This window comes from Stegostoma tigrinum, chromosome 42 (assembly GCF_030684315.1).
Source record: "Stegostoma tigrinum isolate sSteTig4 chromosome 42, sSteTig4.hap1, whole genome shotgun sequence".
Taxonomy (NCBI): Eukaryota; Metazoa; Chordata; class Chondrichthyes; order Orectolobiformes; family Stegostomatidae; genus Stegostoma; species Stegostoma tigrinum.
Window position 1 is genome coordinate 3,132,321 of NC_081395.1, and position 27,179 is coordinate 3,159,499.

Sequence of the window (27,179 nt, forward strand, 5' to 3'; positions counted from 1 at the left end):
TCCCTTGTTCTGGGCTCTTCCCACCACACTCACCACCACAGCTAATAAATCACCCTGAAAAATAATGCTATTAGCTGTTGACACAAGTAAAATACAGTGAACAACTTCAATTATTGCCACAGAATCTAGGCCTACCACAACCAGAAGCTGCTGCCAATGCCTCACCAATAACCAGGAGTCCCCAGCTCCAGGCCTACCCCAACCAGAAGCTACCACTGCCTCACCAATAACTAGGAGTCCCAGGCTGTGCGCCTACCATATTCAAAGGTTGCTACCACCACTTCACCAACAACTAGGAGACCCTGGTTCCAGGCCTACCACAACCAGGAGGTGTCACTATTGCCTCACCGTTTACTAACTCTTTCCACTCCAGGCCTGCCACAACCAGAAGCTGCTGCCACGGCCTCACCGATAACCAGGAATCGCCAACTCCCAGCCTACTGCTAACTGGAGTCCCTGGTTCCGCTGCAGCTGTCACCTCATTCCAGGGCACGATGGTGCACTTAGACTGTGATCTGGGCACATACAGTTGCTCTCTGACCTATTTTGCCAAATGTTTTCAGTGATGGAATACCAAATCTTTATGTCTCCAATATCTCTTTTGAAAATTACTAATAAATCTGCTTTGTCTGCCTTTTCAGGCAACATATCCTCCAGAATACAACAACTCACCGAGTAGGAAAATATTTATGTTTTCCCTCTGCATTTTACACTCCAGATTTTTCTCAGTCAGTGGGAGAGACATTTCCAGAAGTCCTGGCATGAAAGAGCCAAAACATAAGTAACACTGGAGTGAGGAGCTTCACATAGCAGATATATGCAGTATTACATGAATGCATAAAAATATGTATATAGACTGTTATTAGCTCAGTTCTTCAAAGAGCTGTACAGGGGATTCTGTTATAATGCGATAGTTGTGTTCGTACAAAATCACGCTGAGAAATAACAGGGCCTATGGGAAAAGCAGGGTTGGGGCAAGCCATCAAAATTATCACTCAAAAGCCTAACACGAAGGACAGCACAGTTTGAATAAACGTTTAATTCATATCTAATAATGAAATAGAAGTAAATTTAACACATTATCTTGAAAAAATGTCAAAATGACTTGATGGGGGAGAAGGTTTTGAGGTTGCTGTGTTGTTAGTGCAGGGGCTGAGGGTCATCATCATCAACATCACCTTCAGATGCGGAGGTAACATGGTGTACAGCTGGATGAATGCAGCAGCCCAGGCAGCATCAGAGGAGCAGGAAGGCTGATGCTTCGGGTCTGGACCCTTCTTCAGAAAAATCCCTTCACCTTCAAATGCAGTTGTGGTTGCAGGGTTAGGGTGAAAAATAGTTAATCCAGAAGTGGATGGCTGTGGTTCATTGTCTTCTGACTGTTTCTTGGGGGTTGGCTTAAAAAAGACATCCATTTTTTGCTGATTTGCCGTTTTCCTTTTTCATGAAGAAGCTGTTCATAGGGTGCCAAATAAGATCTTATTCCATGAACTGCTACCTTGCTGCATTCTGCATTGTAATCCATGTCCTCTTAGAGCTGCAGCTACTTCTTAATTTCCCTCAGGATTGAAGACAGAAATGGAAAACACTCATGGTACTGCATCCTGGACAACTACTTTTTCATCTCCAGCTTCCACTTCCCACCTACTCAGCGACAAGTAGATCAACTGTAGACGGGTCTTCACAATGGGATTCAAGCAGGTCTTCAACATCTTCACTCTCTACTTCTTCAAATCCAAATTGCTTTGCAAGATCAACACAATGTACTTTGATTGTTGGGAACTCCTCTGATGGATCATAGGTTTTAAAGTCTTTTTAAAAAACTGGGAAAGGCTTCTGCCACAATGCATGCAAACAATCCTTACTGACATCATCCACAATAATGTCAATTGCATTCCTGATATTAAAGCTCTTCCAAAATTGAAGAACACTGTCCTTATCCCCCTCAGTGGCTGCAATAAACCTCTTAAATGTGCGCCTTAAATAATAAGCTTTAAGAGCTGCTATTGCACCCTGGCCCATGGGTAGAAGGAAAGAGTTTGTGTTTGGGGGTAGAAATAGCTCTTTGATATTTTCAGAAAGCTCACCAATGGTGGGAGGATGGCTTGGCGCATTATCCAGGATGAGAAGAATCTTGAAATCCAAAATTAATTTTCTGCAATAATTTCTAAAAACATCTTCCAAAACATTAATAAGGATTAGCAAATGCAGTTCAATGCAGATAAATGTGAGGTATTGCACTTTAGAAAGTCACACCAAGGTAGGACTTGTACAGTAATTGGTAGGGTCTTGAGGAGTGTATTGGAACAGAAAGACCTAAGAATACAAGTACATAGTTCATTGAAAGCAGCGTCACAAGTGGACAGTGAAGAAGGCATTTAGCATGCTGGCTTTCATCGGTCAAGGCATTGTGTATAGGAGTTGGGGCATTATACTACTGTAACATAAGTTGTTGGTGAGGCTGCACTTGGAGTATTGTGTACAGTTTTGGTCACCTTTTATTGGAAAGAAATAGTTAAATTGGGAAGTATGCAAAGAAGATTTAAAAGGATGTTGTCAGCACTATTTGGCTTGAGTTATAGGGAGTGGTTTTCCAGGATAGGACTTTATTCCTTGGAACGCAAAATAATGAGGGGTGACCTTATTGAGGTGTATAAAATCATGAGGGGCACAGATAGGATGAATGCAATATAGTCTTTTTCCCAGGGATGGGGAATTGAAAACTGGAGTGCATAGGTTTAAGGTGAGAAGGGATAGATTTAAGAAGGACCTGAGGGGCAACTTTTTCAAGCAGACGGTGGTGCCAGAGAAAGTGGTTGAGGCAGTTACAATAACAACATTTAAAAAACATTTGGATTGGTACATGGATGGGAAGGGTTTAGAGGGATATAGACCAAATGCGGGCAATTGGAACTAGCTGAGTGGACACCACGGTCAGCATGGATCAGTTGGGCCAAAGGGCCTGTTTCCATACTGTACTACCCTATGACTCTTTAGGTAACCGATGGAATTGTGTCATAGCCAACACAAGTTTGTGTTATTATTCAGACAGTCAGCTGATTCATCCATAAAGTACACTGTGGCCAACCACAAGCTATCTTCTACATAGTTGTTATTTTCAGGAAGGGAATGAGAATAGGAATGAAGAAGAGACAGAACCCCAGTAATCTCTATCTATACACCACCTTTCAGTTCGGATGAAATGAGCTGATTTTTCAGTACAGTTCAAATTAGCTTGCCTCAGTTAAAGTCAAATAATAGAATGACAAGGGCAATTAACAGAAGTTTGAAATGTACCAGATAAAGACCTGTTACTGATGTAATTTGTTATCTTATACTAGATTCCAGTGTCAATTGATACAGTCAAAGGCAGCAACTTATGTTTCAAAAGCAGTCTGTATTTGTAATGTATAAGGGGGCAAAGCTCTGGAAATCTGAAAGCCGTGACAGCTGTTCCTAAGTGGCATGATCACAGTTTGCTCGGACCACTTTCTGAATCAGAATAATGGCTAATGTAGCATAAGTTGACATTTTGGTGCATAGTTAGTACCTACTCTCTTTCTGGAGTCAGAAAGACATTGCTTCATGCCTCAGACCAAGGTCAAACAGGTCAAACCAACACTCTAAACCCCTGAGATGAGCAAGCTGCAAACTATCAAAAGGTCAGCACTGACTGCATGCCATATCATCAGAGGGTTCAGCACCGAGCAAGTGCCATAAAGTCGGATGGACAGCATTGAGGGAGCACCACACTGTCAGAGGATCAGTGATGAGGGAGCACCGTACTGTTGAAGAGTTTGCAATGAGGGACAGCCACACTGTCAGAGGATTAGTGATGTGGGAGCATTGCACTGTCAGAGGATCAGTACAGAGGGAGCACTGCACTGTCACGGGGTAAGTACTGAGGGAGCACATCATGGTTGAAAGCTCAGCACTGAGGGAATGCCACACTGTTGGAGAGTCAATGAGGAAGGGCAGACACTGAAAGAAGGCAAGGCAATGCCTCAGCATCGGTGGGTCAGTGGTGAGGGCGCACTGCACTATCAAAGGGTCTTGCCAAGAAACTCCTGCACTATTGGAGCCCAGTACTCAAGGTGTGCCGCACTGTTGGAGGGTCAGTACTGAGGGAGCGCTGCATTGTCAGGGTATCCCTTTCAACAAGGTGCTTGAAGGGCAAACCTTGAGTGGTCAACAGGTGAAGCAGAGGCTTAGAAGGCGGAGAGAAGGGTATTATATTGGAACTAATCAGTGGCTAGATGTTGGGGACTGAAGAGAGAGTATGGACATGTACACATATGTTTTTGCAAGATTTCTGATGTGAAGTAATACAGTTCCAAACCTTGTACATCAAGCGATTTTCTCTGTACCAGATCCTCTCCATCTGTCCACCCGCATTTGCAGCAGAGGACCAGTGTGTTCACAACATAGGAAGGGGAAAGTCATTCAGCATCTCGAGTCTGTTTCATCAATGTGAGCATGATTCAGGGTGAGGGCTTCATTTGTGTGCCTTTCGATGTGTCAGTTTAAGTCTGAGCATATTTCAGGGAAGAAGATTCTGTGAGATGGTGTGTTTCAGAGTGTGAGATTCAGTGTGACTGTGTTTCAGGGTGAGAATTGGTGAGAGTGTTTCGGATTCTGTGTGAGCATCCTTCAGCAGGTGTGATTGTGAGTAAGCTTCAGGATGAAAAATTCAGGGACTCTGTTTCAGGATAAATTTCAGTTTGAACACATTTCAGAGTGTGAGATTCAGGATATGTGTTTCAGGGTGTGACAGTCAGTGCATGTCTGTTTTCAGGGTCAGAGGTTCATTGTGTGTTTCAGGGTCTGAGGTTCATTGTGTATATTTCCGAGTGTGAGAGATTGGGTGTGAGCAAGGTTGCCACAATAATTTTCTGGCTGGAAAGGTATTAGCAAGTTATTTTAGTGAGCTAAAGAAATATCAACGTTTCTAAATAGTGTATAGAGTTTACCAATGCAACATCATGCTGTTTGTGATGAAAATGCACGAGCAATGATAGAAAGGTGACTTAAACCCACTGACATGTTAGGTACAGGGATACTGGTGTGAATATTATATGAATGGTGTTTTTGGGAACTGGTCCAAAGCCTGATACAAAGCTTTGTTATTTTCAATTTAGAAAAACCATTTTTGGGATTAATGGGATTATATTTTCACTGTGTATTTAAAACATTTGAATTGTCCTGTAGGTATGTAGTTTGGTTCATTCTATTTAATGCCACTTCTTTTGTAATAAACCTCCGTTTTGCTGTTCAAGCAAAATTTGCAGCATTGTGTGCTTATGTCTCTTATGTGACCACTTTGTTTAAACTAAAACAAATTAAATTATGATCTATCAAGCTGGGTTCCTGTCTAGGATCTGATTTATCTAGTAATAACATTAAATAGGATAATTTCTTACCATCTCATACCAAAGTGACCTACCCTCTGTCCTAAGACTGTGACCCTTTGTTCTGGATACCCTTGCCACGGGGTGCATCATCTTTGCATCCAGTCTGTCCAGCCCTGTCAGAATTTAAAACGTTTCAATGAGATTCCCTCGCATTCTTCTAAGCAGTGAATACAGGACCAGTCAAACTAATCTCTCCTCTTACAACAAACCTGCTGTTCCAGGATTCAGTCCTTTTCCTTTAACTGCTGTCTCCTTGACTTCACTTAGCCTTTAACCCATTACTGGAGAAGCTCCAACATTTGCTGCTGCCAAATCATTCCTTAAGATTTAAGGTAACTCCATATATGGGTAAATTATGGACAATGCAACAGCTGCCATTTCAGATATTACCGCACACTCTTAACCCTGTACCCGATAACAAAGTATTGATACATATGCCCCATGAATAGCTGTTCCTAAAACTTTGGCAAGCACATCATTCTCCAGTGAAACGGTCATGCCTTTCCCCAGCAAAACAGTTTGTGTGGCTTCTGTATCTTTATGTAACATCATATGTTTATTACATAATTATTCCTCAAATGAGGCACTTTACATGTTGACAAGAATTTCCTATAAATCTTTGATAATTTAGTCACCTTGTTTAGTTGCCTGCACTCATAAGGTGTTTCTACCTGGTCTCACACCCGCAGTCAGAGCTATAACTTGTTCTGTAGTATTCTTAGTTTCGGATCCTTTCTCTGCTAACCTTGCACACCCTGATAAATCCCATGGATTCACCCAACAATTTCCAGCAATCCGCACAACAGAAACACCTAGGTCTTTGGGAATCACTTCCACCATCAGCACCCTCTTGTACAGCCTGAGAACAAGATCCTGGGGCATTCCCAGATGTCCCTCCTTGTCCCTGATTGCTTGCCTTCCTTTCACCTTCCCAACTTCTGTCCTTCTCAGTTTATGGAAGTGACAGAAAAGAGGCTTAATTTTGTGGATCAACTTAATCATCAGGCGTCTTAGCTGCTTGTCTTGCTGTTACAACTTTTTAGCTTTAAATGAATACTTTCAATGCATGTTTGCAAGAACAGAGAGAATAATATTTTAAATTCTTCAAGTAAATTACTTCCTCAAGGGTCTCATACACAGTTTCTACATTTCATGCATGCATCCAACAATCAAACTTTTTGCTTTACCCTCTCAAATTAAGTCAACTTAGGCTTCCTAAGAATATTTTAATATTTCTGCTGTAACTCCTATGCAGCAAGATTACTTTTTTTAAACTAACTCATGATCTATAAAAAGCCTCCTCAGAAAGCAAGTAATTTCATCATCCAACTAAAGCTGATATTTCGGGCCTAGACCCTTCATCAGATAAAGGCTCTTTTGTTTGGCTGAGGCTTGGTTTTGTTTTACGGTTTTGCTGTGGGCTGATCTTGAGTCCTTCTGTTCAGGATATGCCCTGAGTGAGGCTATGCAGTTTACTTCACTCAAGTGGTGTTCCCCAAACTCAGTAAGACTGGTGAGGGTGTCCACTTCCATCAGAATACCCTGCAACTCATATGTTCCACTTCTGCATTTTCCAATGATAAAGCTAGTTGTAGTGCCTATTTGAGTTCCAGTTAAGCTTCAGTGAGTAGGTGCTTTTACAAGGTTACATCATTAATCCCACATATCAGACAGTCTCTCAGCATCTTGTTAAGGGTTAAACCAAAGTCACATACCTCTGCCAGTCATCTTAACCTCATCAAAACCTTGGATTCCCCTGGTTCTTGAATTGCCAAGTAAATAGATAGCATCTCAGAATTACAGGAGGTTTGAATTACAGGAGGATTTAATATTCCTTAATTAAATCCATCAACTCTTGAAAGGTTTTAGCATCTGTGCCTCAGGAAAAGAGGCTCCTAATAACCGAAAAAGTTGTGGGTCCGCAAGCTATTAGGAGAATTGCTTGTTGCTTTTCATCTGTCCCAATGTCATTTGCCCAGGAAATAGGACTTATTCTTTCCCAATGCTGAACCTAGTCATTGATGGCAGGATTGACCAAGTCGAGTTTCCCAAATAACGACATGATGGCAGAAATGCTTACCCCAACTCAAAGACTACTGTTGCGAGTGAACTTCTTTAGGAGCATGCTTTTGTCTCATCACCACCGAAAAAGCTGCACTGAGGCTGGTATCGAGGCACCAACTCACCCTTTATTTACAAATGGAAGGTCCTTGACAACTGATCCAGCTTCCTCAGGGCGAGCTCGGAGTGATCAGAACCTCTGACACTCCTGTTTATATCTGTCAGCTAGGGATCCTTGATTGGACCAGATCAACAAACACGGTCAGGGAACTCATATTCTATGCAATCACTACAATAGAACATAGAACATTACAGCACAGTACAGGCCCTTCGGCCCTCGATGGTGTGCCGAACTGTCATATCAATCTCAAGCCCATCTAACCTACACTATTCCATGTGCGTCCATATGCTTATCCAATGATGACTTAAATGTACCTAAAGTTGGCGAATCTACTACTGTTGCAGGCAAAGCATTCCATTCCCTTCCTACTCTCTGAGTAAAGAAACCACCTCTGACATCTGTCCTATATCTTTCACCCCTCAATTTAAAGCTATGCCCCCTTGTGCTCGCCGTCACCATCTTAGGAAAAAGGCTCTCCCTATCCACCCTATCCAACCCTCTGATTATTTCATATGTTTCAATTAAGGCACCTCTCAACCTTCTTCTCTCTAACGAAAACAGCCTCAAGTCCCTCAGCCTTTCCTCGTAAGACCTTCCCTCCATACCAGGCAACATCCTAGTAAATCTCCTCTGCACCCTTTCCAAAGCTTCCACATCCTTCTTATAATGCGGTGACCAGAACTATACGCAATACTCCAAGTGCGGCCGCACCAGAGTTTTGTACAGCTTCACCATAACCTCTTGGTTCCGGAACTCGATCCCTCTATTAATAAAAGCTAAAACACTGTATGCCTTCTTAACAGCCCTGTCAACTCGGGTGGCAACTTTCAAGGATCTTTGTAAATGGACAGCGAGATCTCTCTGCTCATCTACACTACCAAGAACCTTACCATTAGCCCAGTACTTTGCCTTCTGGTTACTCCTACCAAAGTGCATAACCTCACACTTGTCCGCATTAAACTCCATTTGCCACCTCTCAGCCCAGCTCTGCAGCTTATCTATGTCTCTCTGTAACCTACAACATCCTTCGTCACTATCCACAAGTCCACCGACCTTAGTGTCGTCTGCAAATTTACTAACCCATCCTTCTACGCCTTCATGCAGGTCATTTATAAAAATGACAAACAGCAGTGGACCCAACACCGACCCTTGCAGTACACCACTAGTAACTGGTCTCCAGGATGAACATTTCTCATCAACTACCACCCTCTGTCTTCTTTCAGCAAGCCACTTTCTGATCCAAACTGCTATATCTCCCACAATCCCATTCTTCCACATTTTGTACAATAGCCTATTGTGGGGAACCTTATCGAACGCCTTGCTGAAATCCATATACACCACATCAACCGGTTTACTCTCATCTACCTGTTTGGTCACCTTCTCAAAGAACTCAATAAGATTTGTGAGGCACGACCTACGCTTCACAAAACCCTGCTGACTATCCCTAATCAATTTATTCTTTTCCAGATGTTTATAAATCCTATGTCTTATAACCTTTTCCAAGATTTTACAAACAACTGAGATAAGGCTCACTGGTCTATAATTCCCAGGGTTGTCTCTACTCCCCTTCTTGAACAGGGGAACCACATTTGCTATCCTCCAGTCATCTGGCACTATTCCTGTAGACAATGACGAGTTAAAGATCAATGACAAAGCCTCCCTGGCTTCCCAGAGGATCCTAGGATAAATCCCATCCGGCCCAGGGGACTTATCTATCTTCACCCTCTGTAGGATTTCTAATACCTCTTCCTTGTGAACCTCAATCCCACCTAGTCTAGTAGCCTGTATCTCAGTATTCTCCTCGACAACATTGTTGTTTTCTAGAGGGAATACTGTTGAAAAATATTCGTTTAGTGCTTCCCCTATCTCCTCTGACTCCACACACAACTTACTACTACTATTCTTCATTGGCCCTAATCTTACTTTTGTCATTCTTTTATTCCTTAAATACCTATAGAAAGCCTTAGGGTTTACCCTGATCCTATCCGCCAACAAATTCTCATGTCTCCTCCAGGCTCTTCTGAGCTCTCTCTTTAGGTCTTTCCTGGCTACCTCGTAGCTCTCAAGCGCCCTAGCTGAGCCTTCACATCTCATCCTAACATAGGCCTTCTTCTTCCTCTTGACCAGAGATTCCACCTCCTTCGTAAACCATGGCTCCTGTGCTCTACAGCTTCCTCCTTGCCTGACAGGTACATACTTATCTCGGACACACAGGAGCTTTTCCTTGAATAAGCTCCACATTTCTAATGTGCCCATCCCCTGCAGTTTCCTTCCCCATCCTGTGCTCCCTAAATCTTGCCTGATCTCTTCGTAATTGCCTTTCCCCCAGCTATAACTCTTGCCCAGTGGTATACACTTATCCCTTTCCATCACTGAAGTAAACATAACAGAATTGTGATCGCTATCACCAAAGTGCTCACCTACTTCCAAATCTAACACCTGGCCGGGCTCATCACCCACTACCAAATCTAATGTGGCTTCGCCCCTTGTTGGCCTATCTACATACTGTGTCAGGAAGCCCTCCTGCACACACTGGACAAAAATGGACCCATCTATAGTACTCGAACTATAGTGTTCCCAGTCAATATTTGGAAAGTTGAAGTCCCCCATGACAACTATTTTGTCTCTCTCACTCCTATCGAGAATCATCTTTGGCCCCTTCTTCGGCTAAACTCCAGTGAATATAATTTAACCAATCCAATCTCTCTTCATATGTTAATCCTGCCATCCCAGGAATCAGAATGGTGAACCTTAGTTATACTCCCTCTATAGCAAAAAAATCCTTCCTCAGATATGGAGACCAAGACAGCACATAATATTCCAGGTCTGGTCTACCAGGGCACCATACTATTGCAGCAAGACATCTATACTCTGTACTCAAATCCTCTTGCCATGAAGTCCAACATACCATTCTTTACAGCTTGCATTGCTTTCATCAGATTTTGAAGGCCTGCACAGATTTAAATAGTTCCAGAGATAATGGGAACTGCAGATGCTGGAGAATCCAAGATAACAAAGTGTGGAGCTGGATGAACACAGCAGGGCAAGCAGCATCTTAGGAGCATTGCTCCTTGACATGCCGTGTTCATCCAGGTCCATACTTTGTTATCTTTAAATTGTTCCAGTTGGGTTTTGGATGAGAGTCGGGTCTTTAACAAGAGTCAGAGCCTTCTTTTTAACTACCAGCCTTTTAATATTAGTTATTGTTAAAACAAATTTCTACAATGAAGGAGCAATAATTGATTAATGTGCACAGTAGCGATGTACAAAGCCTAAATACCTACCCATCCAGATATCTCCAAAAGACCTATGCAAACACATGCCCTCTTTCTCTCCCTCCTAAAGAAAAAAATGGAAAAAAGATTTCTGTATGGAAATGGGCTTTCTGAAAAATGTGAGATAACAAGGTGTAGAGCTGGATGAACACAGCAGGCCAAGCAGCATCAGAGGAGCAGGAAGGCTGACATTTCGGGCCGAGTCCCTTCTTCAGAAATGGCGGAGGGTAAGGGTGTTCTGAAATAAACAGGGAGAGAGGGGGAGTCTAGCTACAGGAGAAGATAGATGGAGAGGAGACAAACAGGCCAAAGAGGCGGGAATGGAGCTAGTCAAGGTGGGTGTAGGTGGGAAGGTAGGGAGGAGAAAAGTCAGACCAGAGAGGACGGACAGGTCAAGGGGGTGGGATGATGTTAGTAGGTAGGAGATGGGGGTGGGGCTTGAGGTGGGAGGAGGGGATAGGTGGGAGGAAGCACTTGGGTTTTTCATGAAGACAAAAGAATAAATGTAGAATGTTCTTTAATGTTCAGGTACGAGCGATGAAGTCACTAATATTGTCTCTGAAGTCTTGCAGAAACAGTTTGTTCAAGAATAAGCAGCATTATATACGTCGACAGTTCATGGTTGCTTACCTGTGGTTTGAATCTATTTATTTGTAATAAGTAGTAATTTCTGTCAAGTACAGAAACTTTGTTCATGTTCTTTGTTAACTTGAATCTGAGTTAACTTTCAGAAAATGCTTAACTTTTCTTTTATGATGGCTCCAGGAATAGCAGATTTATTTCCAGCGCACTACCCCAGCAAGGCATAACAGGAGATATCAGGGGTCTTTGGCCACAGGTGGGGTTTTAGAGGACTACAGGGGAAATATGAAAGGACCAGGCAGGGAGGGGGAGGGTGAATGTCAGAGAGGGCTGCGAGGAAAGAGACAATAACATACTCACTGTGCAAAGCAGCCCAACTTCTAACTTGAATGGAATTCCAATCTGATGGCAGGCGATGGGCAAGGGGTGAGTGGGAGGAAGGCCAGTTCTGCTTGCAACATGCAAGGAGGTAGGAAAATAGAGAAGGGGGTGGCTGGGAGAGAAGGGATTGGAGAGAAAAAAGGGAGTGGCGGAGAGAAAAGGATGGGGTAAGAAATGGGGATAGGGAAGAGAAGACGATGGGGAGTGTTTCCATGAGTAGGACCTGAGAGTACAGCATCAATGTGAAAGGACAACCCTTTAGAACTAATATGAGGAGGAATTTCTTCAGCCAGCAAATGGTGATTTTGTGGAAGTCATTGTTGCAGAGAGCCATGGAAGCCAAGTCATTTGGTGTACTTAAAACAGAGATAAATAGATTCTGAGTAGTAAGGGGAATCAAGGATTACAGAGAGAAAGCAGGCGAATGGATTTGAGAAACATAGCAGCCATGATCGAACGGTGGGGCAGAAGGTATAAGGGGTTGTGAGGGAGATAGAGGTGGAGGTATTGGTTGGGGAGATGGAGATGGAGATGGGAGTGTGTGGGGGAAATGGGGATGTGTAGGGGCGATAGTGTGTGGTAAGATGTAGTTGAGTGGGGGGAAGTTATGCGAAGGGGTGGGGACAGGGTCCTACACGGGAGGATATAGGGCTATGGAGGGAGATGAACGGGTGTAGGGAAAATAGAGATGGGGCTGTAGAGGGATGATGAAGAGGTGTGAGAGATGGAGATGAGAGTATGAGTTAAAATGTAGTTGGGTGTGGGGGGGGGGGACTTCGCACAGTGTTAAGGATAGGATGGTTGGTGGGGTATAGGGGAGGCAATAGAAACGAGGCTGTCTGGGGATATGGAGATGAGCTTGTGTGGACAGGTAGAGATGAGGTGGGGGGAGATGAGGATGGGGTTGGGACCGATGGCGGGAAGATGGAGATGAGGGTGTCGGGGAGATGGAGAGGAAATGGAGTAAGGCCCGGGGGCTGGGGGACAGATGGAGGTAGGGTTGGGGCTGGTGATGTGGGGGTAGATGGAGATGGGAGTGTGGGTGGGAAATGATGATGGTAGTGTTGGGGAGATGGAGATGGCAATGTGGGGGCTGGGGTAGGTTGGGTTGTTGGGGAAATGGTGATGGGGATGGGGCTGGGGCTGGGGGTGTGGTGGATGATAGAGATGGGGTTGTGGGGGGAGATGGAGAGGGGAACGTGGGCAAGATGGATGTGGGGGAAGATGGAGAAGAGGCTGGAGGGAGATGGGGGTCTGAGCAGGAGTACAGTGTGGCAAAGATAGCGTTATGGACGGTGATGGAGATGCGAGTGTGGGGGGAGATGGAGTTGGGGCCGGTGGGGGGGGGTATGGTGGAGGAGGTGAGTTTGCCGTTGGGCAGCATGTGGTAGTGAGGTGGAATTGGGGTGTGGCGTGGAGTTGGTATTGGTGCTGGGTTGGGTGTGGAGGTGGAGGATGATGGAGTTGGGGTTGAGAGGAGATTGGCTGCAGGGGTCAGGTGGCATTGAGGCAGGATGGGTGTGGGGAGGAAGGTGGTATTAAGGCTGGGTGAGGTATGGTGGGGAAGTGGAGTTGAGGCTAGGGGAGATGGGGATGAGGTGGAGTTGGGAGGGATGGTGGCATTGGGACTTGGTGGGGTGTAGGGGAGATGGAGTTGGGGCAGGGTCGGGCGTGGTAGGGAGGTGGAGTTGGGGCTGGGTGGGTGGGAGATGCAGTTAGGGCTGGGTGGGGTGTAGGGGTAGATGGAGTTGGGGCTGGGTGGGTGTGGGGGTGTGGTTGGGAAGGTGGCATTGGGGCTGGGTGGGGGTGTGGGTGGGAGGTGCTGTTGGGACTGGGTGGGTGTGGGGGGGGAGATAGAGTTGTGACTGGGTCAGGGTGTGGGGGAGAGGGGTAAAGGTGGCATTGGGCTAGGTGGGGGATAGGAGGTGTAGTTGGGGCTGGGTGGGTGTGGGGTCAGGAGGTGGAGTTAGGGCTGGGTGGGTGGTAGGGGGGAGATGGAGTTGGGGGAGGTGAAAGGTGGGGGAGGTGGTAGAGTTGGAGCTGGGGGGCAGTGTGAGAGGGATATGTTGGCTTGGGACTGACTGGTGGTGGGGGTGGGGAGATGTGGAGTTGGGAGTAGGTTAGGGTGTGGGGTGGAGTTGGGACTGTGTGAGGCTGTGGGGTGGGGAGTGGACTTGGCACTGGGTGAGGGTGTGGGGGTGGAATCAGGACTGGATGGGGTGGGGGTTCGGGTGGAGTTGGGACTGGGTGGGGATATGGGGTAGAGTTGGGACTGGGTGGGGGTGGGAGTAGGACTGAGTGGAGATGTGGGGGTTAATTTGGAACTGGGTGGGGTTGGAGTTGGGATGGGATGGGGATGTGGGATGGGGTTTGGGACTGGATGGAATGGGGGTGAAGTTGGGACTGGGCTGGGTGAGGGGTGTGAGGTGTGAGGTGGGGGTAGAGTTGGGACTGGACCGGGAGATGGGGTGCGGGTGGAGTTGGGACTGGGCTGGGTGAGGGGTGTGAGGTGGGGGTGGAGTTGGCATTGGGTGGGGGTGAGGATGTGGGGTGGAGTTGTGACTGGGTGGGGGTGGGGGTGGGGGTGTGGGGTGGAGTTGGGACCAGGTTGGGATGGGGATGGAGTTGGGACTGAGCTGCGTAAGGGGTGTGAGGTGGGGGTGGAGTGGAACGAGGTGGGGGTGGAGTGGAACTGGGTGGGTGGTGGGGGGTGGAGGTGTGGGGTGGCATTGGGACCAGGTTGGGGTGGGGGTGGAGTTGGGACTGGGTGCGGATTTGGGGTGGGGGTGGAGTTGGGACTGGTTGGGAGTGGGGGTGTGGGGTGGTGTTGGGACTGGTGGGGGTGGGGGTGTGGGGTGGTGTTGGGACTGGTGGGGGTGGGGGTGTGGGGTGGAGTTGGGACCAGGTTGAGGTAGGTGTGGAGTTGGGACTGGTAGGGTGGATGAGGGGTGTGAGGTGGGGGTGGAGTTGGGACTGGGTGGAGGTGTGGGGTGGAGTTGGGACCAGGTTGAGGCAGGGGTAGAGTTGGGACTGGGTGGGGTGGATGAGGGGCATGGGGTGGGTTGGAGTTGGGACTGGCTGAGGTGGATGAGAGGTACGGGGTGAGGGTGGAGTAAGGACTGGGTGGGGGTTGTAGTTGGGGTGACTGGGTGCGGGTGTGGGGTGGCATTGGAACCAGGTTGAGGCGGGGGTAGAGGTGGGACTGGGTGGGGATGGAGTTGGGACTGGGTGGGGGTGGGGTTGTGGGTGGAGTTGGGACCCAGTAGGGGTGGGGGTGGAGTTGGGACAGGGTGGGGGTGAGAGCGTGGGGTGGAGTTGGGACCAGGTAGGGGTGGGGGTGGAGTTGGGACTGGGTGGCGGTGGTAGGTGGGGAGGAGTTGTGACTGGGTGGAGTTGGGCTGGATGGGGATTTGGGGTGGGGATGGAGTTGGGACTCGGTGGGGTGGATGAGGGGTATGGGGTGGGGGTGGAGTTGGGACCAGGGTAGGGTGGATGAGGGGTGTGGGGTGGAGTTTGAACTGGGTGGGGTGGTGGTGGAGTTGGGAGTGGCGTGCGGGTGGAGCTGGGACTGGGTGGGGTGGTGGTGGGGGATATGGTGGGGACAGAATTAGGACTGGGTATGGGTGAGGGTGTGGGGTGGTGTTCGGACGAGGTAGGGTCAGGGTGGAGTTGGGACTGGGTAGGGTGGATGATAGGTGTGGGTGGAGTTGAGACTGGGTGGGGTGGATAAGGTATGTGGGGTGGGGGTGGAGTTGGGACCAGGGTAGGGTGGATGAGGGGTGTGGGTGGAGTTGGGACCAGGGTAGGGTGGATGAGGGGTGTGGGTGGAGTTGGGACTGGGTGGGGTGGATGAGGGGTGTGGAGTGGGGGTGGAGTTGGGACCAGGGTGGGATGGATGAGGGGTGGGGGTGGAGTTGGGACTGGGTGGGGTGGTGAGGTATGTGGGGTGGGGGTGGAGTTGGGATGAGGGGTCTGGGGTGTGGGTGGAGTTGGGACCAGGGTAGGGTGGATGAGGGGTGTGGGGTGGGGGTGGAGTTGGGACTGGGTGGGGTGGATGAGCGGTGTGGAGTGTGGGTGGAGTTGGGACTGGGTGGGGTGGTGAGGGGTGTGGGGTGGGGGTGGAGTTGGGACTGAGTGGGCTGGTTGAGGGATGTGGGGTGGGGGTGGAGTTGGGACTGTGTGGGGTGGATGAGCGGTGGGGGTGTGGGCGGAGTTGGGTCTGGGTGGGGTGGATGAGGGGTGTGGGGTGGGAGGGAGTGGGGACTGGGTGGGGTGGTGAGGGGTGGGGGTGGATTTGGGACTGGGTGGGGTGGAAGAGGGGTGAGGGTGGAGTTGGGACTGGGTGGGGTGGTGAGGGGTGTGGGGTCGGGGTGGAGTTGGGACTGGGTGGGGTGGTGAGGGGTGTGGGGTCGGGGTGGAGTTGGGAGTGGGTGGGTTGGTGAGGGGTGTGGGGTGGGGGTGGAGTTGGGACTGGGTGGGGTGGATGAGGGGTGTGCGGTGGGGCTGGATTTGTGACTGGGTGCAGTTGTGGTGGTGGGGTGGCGTTGGGACTGGGCAGGGTTGATGAGGGGTCTGGGGTGGGGGTGGAGTTGGGACTGAGTGGGCTGGTTGAGGGACGTGGGGAGGGGGTGGAGTTGGGACTGGGTGGGGTGGATGTAGGGTCGGGGTGGAGTTGGGACTAGGTGGGGTGGATGAGGGGCGGGGGTGGAGTTGGGACTGGGTGGGGTGGTGGGGTGGTGAGGGGTGTGGGGTGGGGGTGGAGTTGGGACTGGGTGGGGTGGATGAGGGGCGGGGGTGGAGTTGGGACTGGGTGGGGTGGTGAGGGGTGTGGGGTGGGGGTGGAGTTGGGACTGGGTGGGGTGGATGAGGGGTGTGTCGTGGGGGCGGAGTTGGGACTGGGTGTGGTGGATGAGGGGCGGGGGGTGGAGTTTGGACTGGGTGGGGTGGATGAGGGGTGTGGGGTGGGGGTGGAGTTTGGACTGGGTGGGGTGATGAGAGGTGTGGGGTGGGGGTGGAGTTGGGACTGGGTGGGGTGGATGAGGGGTGTGGGGTGGGGGTGGAGTTAGGACTGGGTGGGGTGGATGAGGGGTGTGTGGTGGGGGTGGAGTTGGGACTGGGTGGGGTGGTGAGGGGTGTGGGTGGAGTTGGAACCAGGGTAGGGTGGATGAGGGGTCTGGGTGGAGTTGCGACTGGGTGCGGTGGTGGTGGTGGGGTGTGTTGGGACTGGGTGGGGTGGATGAGATGTGTGGGGTGGGGGTGGAGTTGCAACTGGGTGGGGTGGATTAGGGATGTGGGGTGGGGGTGGAGTTGGGACTGGGTGGGGTGGATGAGGGGTGTGGGGTGAGGGTGGAGTTGCGACTGGGTGGGGTGGTGGTGGTGGGTTGGAGTTGGGACTTGTGGGGTTGATGAGGGGTCTGGGGGGGTGGAGATGAGACTGGGTGGGGTGGTTGAGGGATGTGGGGTGGGGGTGGTGTTGCGACTGGGTGGGGTGGATGAGGGGTGTGGGGTGGGGGTGGAGTTGGGACTGCGTGGGGTGGATGAGGGGTTTGTGGTGGGGGTGGAGATGGGACTGGGTGGGGTGGATGAGGGGTGTGGGTGGAGTTGGGACTGGGTGGGGTGGATGAGGGGTGTGGGGTGGGGGTGGAGTTGGGACTGCGTGGGGTGGATGAGGGGTGTGGGTGGAGTTGGGACTGGGTGGGGTGGATGAGGGGTGTGGGTGGAGATGGGACTGGGTGGGGTGGATGAGGGGTGTGGGTGGAGATGGGACTGGGTGGGGTAGTGAGGGGTGTGGGGTGGGGGTGGAGTTGGGACTGGGTGGGGTGGGTGAGGGATGTGGGGTGGGGGTGGAGTTAGGACTGGGTGGGGTGGGTGAGGGATGTGAGGTGGGGGTGGAGTTGGGACTGGGTGGGGTCGATGAGGGGTGGGGGTGTAGTTAGGACTGGGTGGGGTGGATGAAGGATGTGGGGTGGGGTGGGTGAGAGGTGGGGTGGAGTTGGGACTGGGTGGGGTCGATGAGGGGTGGGGGTGTAGTTAGGACTGGGTGGGGTGGATGAAGGATGTGGGGTGGGGTGGGTGAGAGGTGGGGTGGAGTTGGGACAGGGTGGGATTGGGAGCCTGGGGTGGAGTTGGGACCAAATAGGGGTGGGGCTGGAGTTGGGACTGAGTGGGGTGGATGAGGGGTGTGGGGTGGGGGTGGTGTTGGGACTGGGACTGGGTGGGGTGGTGAGGGGTGGGGGTGGAGTTGGAACCAGGGTAGGGTGGATGAGGGTGTGTGAGTGGAGTTGCGACTGGGTGCGGTGGTGGTGGGGTGAGTTGGGACTGGGTGGGGTGGATGAGGGGTGTGGGGTGTGGGGTGGGGGTGGAGTTGGGACTGGGTGGGGTGGATGAGGGGTGTGGGTGGAGTTGGGACTGGGTGGGGTAGTTAGGGGTGTGGGGTGGGGGTGGGGTTGGGACTGGGTGGGGTGGAGGGTGGGGAAGAGTGACTCCCGTCGCCGGCCCCGCGCGTGCGTCCTGGTGACAACCGCCAAACGTCCCTCGCGCACATTCCCGCCTCCGCGCCGGCTGCCGCGCGCTCCCCCGACTGCGCGCCGGGCAACGTCACGCCGCCGCGTGCCTGCGCTCACTCCGAGTGCGCACCATCGCGTCACTCTGTCGGGCGCTCGCGCTCACCCCAAGTGCGCACGCTCGCTTCACTCAGGCGCGTGCCCGCGCTTATTCCGTCCGAGCACGTTGCCGCGTGACTGCGCGTTACCTCCCCTCTTCGTCCCCCGCCGCGTGCCCGCGCACTGCCCTCCTCCCCCCCTCCTTCCCTCCCCCGGTAGGGGCTGGCCCGGGAGGGGGAGGGAGGGTTCGCTCTTTCCCCTCGACAGAGAAGGAGGGCCCGGAGTAAGAGGAGGAAGAGACCTCCCTCTCCCTCCGCCCGTCTGCCCGTGTCTGCTCCGGGAGGGAGGGACGGCGATCCGCCAGGGAGAGGAGCTCGGCCTCAGGGAGAGAGACCGGGAGGGCGACATGGCAGCCAACATGTACAGAGTGGGAGGTGAGTGAGTTGAGTGAGTGAGTGAGGGTGGCCGGCCCGGCGCTCAGCCATCGCTGCCTCTCTCTGTGTGTGTCTCACCGGAGGAGGGAGGCTGGGACTGGGGACAGAGAGCCTGAGAAACAACAAAGTGCCAGGCAGCAGCTATAAGCCAAACTTTACAACAAGAGGCAGACATGGAAGAGGAAGACAGCAGCTCGAATCAGTGCACCAAGGTGGCGGGGTGGTGGTTTGGGCTCAGACTACAGCCGGCAAGTAGGGGAGAGGGGCTGAGAGGCCGAGGGGGCATGGGCGGGTGGAGGCAGTTGGGGGAAATGTGGTGGCCAGGGACTTGGGCATGTGGGTTATTGGGAGCCAGGGGCCATGGGGGATGGGCTAGGGGGCCCAAACAGGACCCATGGATAGGGCAATGTGGTGGGTTGGGGGCAATGGCCAGATTGAGGTAGTTGGGGTGAAGGGTCATACAGGGGCTGTGGATGGGCGGGGGTTCGGCAATGGGACAAACAAGGGCAAGGTACAAGCAGGGTAAACAGAAACCAGGGCTAAAAAGCCCACTGGGGCAGAGGCTAGGGTGAGTGGCCAAAATCTGGGGTGAACTGCAAACCGAGGCCCAAAACAGGGGCCAGGTGTTAACAGAGCTTTGGGGGTACAGGTTAGCATGGGATTTGGGGATCAAGGCAATTGGCAAACTGGCACCAGAAATAAGATTACAAGCAACTAGGATTTGGGGGTTGGGATGTTAATTGAATCAGAATTTTAGATTTTGGGTAGTTGGGTGTGAAGGGCAAGCCAGGTCTGAACTGGGACAGGATGGGGCGGGGGAGCTCAGGTAGGGTTTTGGGATCAGGCCAAGGGATAAGTGGTGGCTTAGTGGGTCAAGGATTGGGACACGTGCGGAATTCTTGTTTAGAGATCAGACAAGTGAATGGAGAGGCAATGGACAAGTGGTATTGTCACTGGACTGTTAATCCAGAGACCCTGGATAACATTCCTGGGACCTGGGTTCGAATCCTGCCATGGCAGATGGTGGAATTTGAATTCAGTTAAAAATATCTGGAATTAAGAATCTAACGACCATGAATCCATTGTTGATTGTTGGGAAAACCCATCTAATTCACTAATTTTCTTAAAAGAAGTAAACTGCCAGCCTTACCCGGTCTGGCCTAAATGTGACTCCAGACCCACAACAATGTGGTTGACTCTTAACTGCCCACTGAGCATTTAGGGATAGGCAATAAATACTGCCTGGTCAGTGACACCCTCATCCCATTAACTAATGATAAGAAAAAAGAGTAAAATGTCCAGTGATTATGAGACGGACAAGTCAGTGTTTGGGAATGGGGGCGAGAAGTGATTTCGGAGCTTTGGGATCACAATAAAGGGTGAACATTTGGGGACTGAGGTGAGGGACAAACTGAGGCCAGAGACCAGGGCGAGGGCAGTCCAAGATGAGAGGTGCACTCAAGTTTGGAGGTGGAGGTGATGATTAAGTTGTGGGCTTATGATTAAAGTTAGGAGTAAGTCAGTGTTTAGGGATCAGTGGAGGGCTCTGTGGTCAGGAAACATTAAAAAGAGGGTCAGCATGTAAAGGTGCTGAACAAATATTTGAAATTGAAATAAGGATGGCATAATGACAAAATTTGTATGATAAGCTAAAGAAGGATTTCAAACACAAGAATACTTGCCAAATAAAATTAGGTAATAGTCAAAAAGGGGTTTGGAGGTGGGGGTATGTTGTCAGATTTTTGTAGATTTTGGCAGAAGTTCAGGTTGGGGGAGGGGGTTTGGTGGGCATGTTTAGTTGTATACCTCATTGGGATAGACCTGGCACAAGGAGAGTTGGGTTCTCAGTGATAAGCAGCAATCAGGAAATATGAAATAAAAGCCAGAGATTAGAGGCTAAAACTGACAAATGTATACGTGAAATTCTTACAACATGCGGGCAAGCTGAGGAAAGAGGTGAAACTGCTGGAATGAAAGTCGAGATGAGTCAGGATAGAGGCAACAGCAGTCATTTTGGGGTGGGAATAATAACATACAGTCAGGGATAAAATGGAAGGAAGGAACATTTCAAGGTTTAAAGATCAGTGGATCAAAAAGGCTCTGATGTTGTGTGGAGTAAGAGCTAAAAAGAATCAAGGATGTATCAAGCCAGAGCCATACAACTCCATGACCACTGTGTTTGGGGGTTGGGGAGCATGTGGAGGTGTAGTTTGTAAGTTTTGTGAACTGAGGTTGACTTTTGAAAGGTTCCTGTCTAAAATCCCAGTCAGAAAAACAAGATGCAAATTCTCTGTTCAGAGCAGCTGTGGCCCTAATAATGTACCAAAAATCTCTCTCAACCAACTTGAATCCTGACCAAGTACAAGAGACTGCTGAAGGACCAGGGACAAATCATAGTTGGGGAACTTAAAAATTCACCTGGTATGGACAACTTGTCAAGAAAACTTGTGGTTGGGTCGCGGGTGCTTCTGAGTCGAGGGGATGTTTGTGGTTTTACAGAGTGAAGAAGATACAAAATTTTGATGGCCTCACTGCCCATGAGAGGGAATCGGAAAATTAAGGAGCGACTGGCTTTTGACTGTGACAGGATGCCAAAGGTGGGGGCATGTATAGAGTCTCGAACAGCTGTGTGTCTTTGCAGTCTATTAGCCTTGATGTGGGCTGGGGGTGTTTCTTTCAGTACATGCTGGCGACGTGCTCTGCATGTTCACGGACCCGGCTGACTTACGGAGGATGCGCAAGTGCCAGAGGTCTACCCTGTGGCATCGTCCTCGGCAAGTATCAACTGGAGTAAATTTTAGGGACCTTTGGTCGCTCACTGGCAGGTGGACTCCCTCTAAAGGAGCTCTGGTACTTCGTGTGCGATACCATTCAGCCTCTCTACCTGGGAGTCCATCTTTGCCCTACCAAGGAATCCTGGCCAGCTAATTGGCAAGAGTTGACCTGGAAGGGTAAAATGATTGTCCTCAAATTGAGAGTCAATGAGAGAGAGAGAGAGAAAACGGGTAGTCTCAAGCTGCTGTAGCCCCCTCTTTCACGTACTACATTTATGGACTGCTATGAACGATGCGTAATACTGTGATTCTTTCTCCTTATCCCCTTCTTAACCCAAAGTGCTGTGTCGTTTCGTATCACTCCTAGGGTAGAAGTTGTGTCCTTTCACCCATGCATGTACGTATTCACTACATACTGTCCTGGGAGAAGTGAGAAAATCCAAGGTCAACACAGGGAAATAAATAAACTAGAACTTTCTCTTCCACTTACAGCACCAACCCAAACCAGGGATTAAACATCCATCCAGGGGCTCACCTGGACGACAAAGTGCCTGCCAGGGATTCTGCACAATGGACTGAGTGTTACATGTGAAGAAATTTGCCTTTTGTCTGAAGCAGTCTTGGACTGACGTGAGAATGTCATGGTGAAGGCAAAATAGTTTTCACTTGTTTAATTTTGCTCTCCTATATGACTTACTTGTCTCTAAATCGTGCAGCTGCACACCCAACTGTCCTGTGCCCTGACTGACTGCAGTGCTTGATCAGCTTAAGTTGCTATTGTTAACATGTCACATTGGGGCTATGTTATGAACTTCACCAGCAGGACTGGGTATTTACAGACTCCTGAAGGGCAGATTTGTGTTCACAGGGAATCTGCCCAGGAGCACGTCCGTGTTTAGAGGGAATTTGACTGGGACGAGGTCTGTGTTTACAGGGAGACTGTCCAGGAGTAGGCCTGTGTTTCTAGGCATTGCTCCCAGAAGCAGAGCAGTGTTTGTCAGGAAGTTTATAGTGTCTATAGTGAAGCTTCCTGGTGGCGGGTCACTGTTTAGAGGGAAGCTGCCTGGTAGCAGGTCAGAGTTTATAGGGAATCCACCTTGGAGCAGGCTTGCATTTGCAGGGGGGTTGCCAGGGCATGCAGCTGCCTGGGAGCGGGTCTGCGTTTGCAGTGGTATTGCCCTGGAGCGGTCCTGTGTTGTAAAAAGGTTGAGGGTTATATTTGCTAATTGTTTGAGTGATCTTTAACATAATTATGATTGGAGCCCACTGCTGTAGGTGGGTTGCTGGACTTTTGTACGTCCTTAATTTCTTCTCTTAGCAATGATCCTTTATCACCAGCCCAGCACTGGCTTTTTAAAATACATTTTTTCTCAGGATTTGCAGAATGTCTTTCTGGACATAGCCTTGTCAAATTTGTCCATCACACAATTCGTTTGTGTGTATCTGAAGTGTCAGGGACTGGAAGGGCTCTAGCTTGGTGCTTTTTTTGTTCGTTAGACAACCACAACCAAGACAGCAGTGAGGTTTGGCCTTTTCTTTGCCAGCTGTAGAATCACACTGAGAGAAGCGCTATTCAGCCCATCATACCTGGGGAGGCAATGGCCTAGTGGTATTATCGCTGGACTGTTAACCCAGAGATTCTGATAACATTCTAAGGCTCTGGGTTCAAACCCCATTGTGGCGGATGGTAGGATTTAAATTTAGTAAAAGAAAAAATCTGGAATTAGGAATCTAATGATGACCATGACTCCATTGTTGATAGTTGGAAAAAACCTACCTGGTTCACTGATGTCCTTTAGGGACGGAAACTGGCATCCTTACCTGGTCTGGCCTACGTGTGACTCCAGACCCACAGACTCTGAACTGCCCTCTGGGCAATTAGGGGTGGGCTATAAATGCTGCCTAACCTGCGACGCCCTCATCCGTTAATGAATATAGAAAAACAAAACCCTTTGAAAGAGCTCTCTTATACTCCCACTTCCCTTGCCCCATCTCCATCGTTCTGCATATTTGTTTCCTTCTCAAAATGATAAAAGATTTTGACAGAGTAGATTTTGAAAACCTGTTCCTTTTGGTGTTCAGGTCGGTGGTGCAAAATCTTTGGTTAAAAAATCTACAGGGGAAATGAGAATCCTCTCGGAGTCATTAAGATTTGGAATAGTTGACCTTAAATGACAACTGATTCTGTAAATAATTTAAAGGGGAATTGGATAGAACATTGAGGATGAAGATCTTACAGTGTTACAGAGAAAAAGCCACAGTTTGTAGTAATTATAATCATAGCCCAAGCGGGATAAGTTGAATGGCCTTTGTGATTCTAATTTTATATCCAATTCCCAGTCAGATACCATCAGAGATAGCAGGAACTGCAGATGCTGGAGAATCTGAGATAACAAGGTGTAGAGCTGGATGAACACAGCAGGCCGAGCCGCATCAGACGACCAGGAAGGCTGACATTTTGGGCCTAGATCCTTTCGAAACGTCAGCCTTCCTGCTCCTCTGATGCTGCTTGGCCTGCTGTGTTCATCCAGCTCTACACCTTATTATCCCATTCAAATACTTTTGCTTCCACAACCCTTTCAGACAGCACACTCCAAATCACAACAACTCGCATTATCAAATAAACATTCTCCATTCCCTGACAGGATCTTTCGACAATTATCTTTAATCTGTGTCCCTCTGGCTTCGGCCCTACTGCCTTTGAAAATAGTTTCTCACTAATCTTTGATTTAGTCCCTACATGAGTTTGAACACGTCAGTTCAATTTTCTCCTTATTCCTCTCTGCTCCAAGGAGAACAGTCCCAACGTTCCTAGTCTCCACATTCACTGAATCTCCTCATCCCTAATCCAGTTCCAGTAAATCTCCCTCCATGCTCAGGCCAAGGCCTTGACATCCTTCCTGAAACATGGGGATGCTATACCCCAGCTGGGACCTAACTTAGTGATGTAGGAAGGTTCAAATTAAATTTGAATGAGTTGGCCTGATGAGTGAATTGCAGGAATGGGGTGCGCTGTGACTGTGTTGATGCACACATTTAACACTCGTGCATTGACTACCCCAGGCACGCATACTAGAATGGTCACTTGGAGGAGAATGGGTGTTGCCCAAGGAACTGTGAGTCACTTCCTTGAGAGAGAGGGAGGAAATTGTGGCAGGGGCAGGGGCAGGGGAATACCTTTGTGACCCGCATCAAATTATATGCAATATAGAAGCACTTCAGTTCAAATTGTTGCCTTGCCCACGTAGCAGTCAATGAGCCGATTGTGCATGGGAGTGGTTGGCTTGTGATAGAGCTGTTGGTGGTAGTGGTGGCCAGTGGTGATAACAGGCAATGCTGTCTTACTGTTTCAATAGGGGGTGGGTGTATTGATTTCAACCCGTGGAGTGGTGAAATCTAACAGAGGGCTTCCTGTCATTGTGCTGCAGCACGTGAAATGGTTGCCCTGTTAGTTGTGTGTGTGCGCGCATGTGTGTATTTTGTGTGTATGATGCTGTGTATCTGGGTATATTGGAATGCCTGTTTCCCCAGTTGGGGGTTAGAATAGTGGATGACTGTCCTGCTGATCCATCCTCATTGACTCCAGCGAGCTGTTGGCTTTCATTTCTCTTTTTATTAAAAAAAAGACTTATTGAGAGTTTCTTTTTTGCACTCTGTATTGTCAGCTGTTATTGACCATCCAGATGAGAAATAAGTTGTTGTGAAATTTTTTCTTCCTTTTTTTCATTGCTTTTATTTTCTCTCTTCTCCTAAGATTTCAATACTTGTTAGACTATCCCATTGGCCCTGAACCTCCTGTTTGTGTGCAGACCAGTTCATTGAGAGTGAGCAGGCTGATCACATCGTAAGGGCATTGGAGATGAGCTTGCAGTCATCTGCAAATCTACAAATCTACACTACTATAGGGCCACTGAATTCGGATGAGCAGCCAGACTCGAACCTTGCACTTTGACGTTAACAATTACTTGTGGGTTTTTGTCAGCCATATCTCCGTGGTTGAGGGATTTGAACCATCTGCGTGCTTCCAGGACCAGGCTGGGGGAAGGCCTTGCTGCAAGAGGGTCAGACCTGAGGGAGTGTTGCTCTGTCAAAATATCACTTCTGCACGGTCAGAGGGTCAGTGCTGAGGAAATGCCGCACAGTCAGAGGGTCAGCGCTGAGGGAAATGCTGTGCCATCTGGAGATTGGGGGTGGTTGGGGGGGAACTCAGCACTGACTGCGTACCGTGCAATCCGAGGGGTGGGCTCAGGGCTGAGGGGACACTGCTGTTCAGGGAGGCGCTGTGTTGCACTATTGGGAGGGCCAGCGCTGAGGAGGCACAGTGCTGTCGCAGGGGGTCCACACTGAGGGGGCGCTGGGCCGCCCCAGAAGGGCCAACGCAGGAGGGCCAGCACTTGCGGTGGAGTGGGGGATTGCGGTGGGTGCTGTGCTGTCCCAGGAGAGCCAGCACTGGAGGGGCGTAGTGCTGTCGGTGGTGCCAATATCTAAAGAATGACGTGCTGCCAGGGGTTAGGTACTGTTATAAGATTAGTAGTGAAGCAGCCCTGTACTGCCACAGGTGCAGTCTTTTGACATGAGATGGTAAACCAAGGCTTAGTTAACCTAAATAGATCCTTTGGTTGCAGTATGTCTTATCCTGTTGTCCTGGCCATTGTTTAGCCCTTGCAACAAAATCTCAAGCAGTAGTTCACCCAAACTGTTGCTTCTCCTTTTGGATTGTAATCCGAGTTAGTGTTTCCCAGATGACTCACCTTTCCAGCTTGTTTATCCTCCTTACTCATTGCTCCTGAAAAATGGCTAGATCCTGGCTGCAAGGAGTGGAAAATCATGGAGTGAACTCTTATGATACAAAGGCAATGTACTGTATATCTGAAAGAAGACTCGATGTGGAAATGCCTTCATTAAGAATCTGCATGTGTGTGTGTAATAGAATTGACAACTGAACTAACGCCGTCTCCCTGCTTTGCACATTTAGACTGAGAATCAGACGTACACAGCCAGAGAGATTGTTCAACCCATTGTGCCTGTGCAAGCACTTTTCATCCAATTAGTCCCACACATTCATTCCCCACAGCCTTTTCAAGTATTTCTCCAATTTCCTAACACCTTTTTGCTCAGCGTACTGTATCATTCATCAAGATCAGTCAATCTTTCTGTTGATATAAGTACATGGCACAAACCACATTTATGTACTTGTAAAAACTACTTTTATACTAATTTATCAATATCTTAAACCATTGCTGACATGAACAGTGGTGTTCCAATTTGTGGTTTAGTTAGACGTAAAGACATACGGCAGCTATTTTCTTATTTTTGGATTGACAGATTGAGGAACATATGAAGTGCTGGGATGTTTAGAGCAATGGCCAATGACTGTCACCTTCAATCTGTGTCCCTTTGGTTACTGACCCTCCTGCCACTGGGAATAGTTTCTCAATTATTGCGTCAACACCAGAATGCTTGAGCATCCATAACTTTGTGTGCTCTTAAAGAATCATTTGGCTTCTCCAGTCTTTCTCAGTAATTCATCCCTGGCAC

The 27,179-nt window shown here is 49.2% G+C and overlaps 1 protein-coding gene and 1 long non-coding RNA gene across 4 annotated transcripts in view; one reads left to right on the forward strand and one right to left on the reverse strand.

The window, feature by feature from the left end:
- Nucleotides 1-1,150: 1,150 nt before the first annotated feature.
- LOC125449385 (uncharacterized) lies at nucleotides 1,151-10,934 on the reverse strand. The gene is made up of 3 exons (XR_007246895.2): nucleotides 10,878-10,934; nucleotides 5,444-5,524; nucleotides 1,151-1,787 (listed from the first exon to the last, which is right to left on the reverse strand). It is a non-coding gene; the product is annotated as an uncharacterized LOC125449385 (long non-coding RNA).
- Nucleotides 10,935-18,755: 7,821 nt separating this feature from the next.
- mta2 (metastasis associated 1 family, member 2) overlaps nucleotides 18,756-27,179 on the forward strand; it is a 69,960-nt gene continuing 61,536 nt past the window's right edge. For all 3 annotated transcript variants that reach the window (XM_059641642.1, XM_059641644.1, XM_059641643.1), the window contains exon 1: nucleotides 18,756-18,867. In XM_059641642.1, coding sequence (XP_059497625.1) covers nucleotides 18,840-18,867 — 28 coding nt within the window. In that variant the 5' untranslated portion in view covers nucleotides 18,756-18,839. The remainder of the gene's footprint in view (nucleotides 18,868-27,179) is intronic.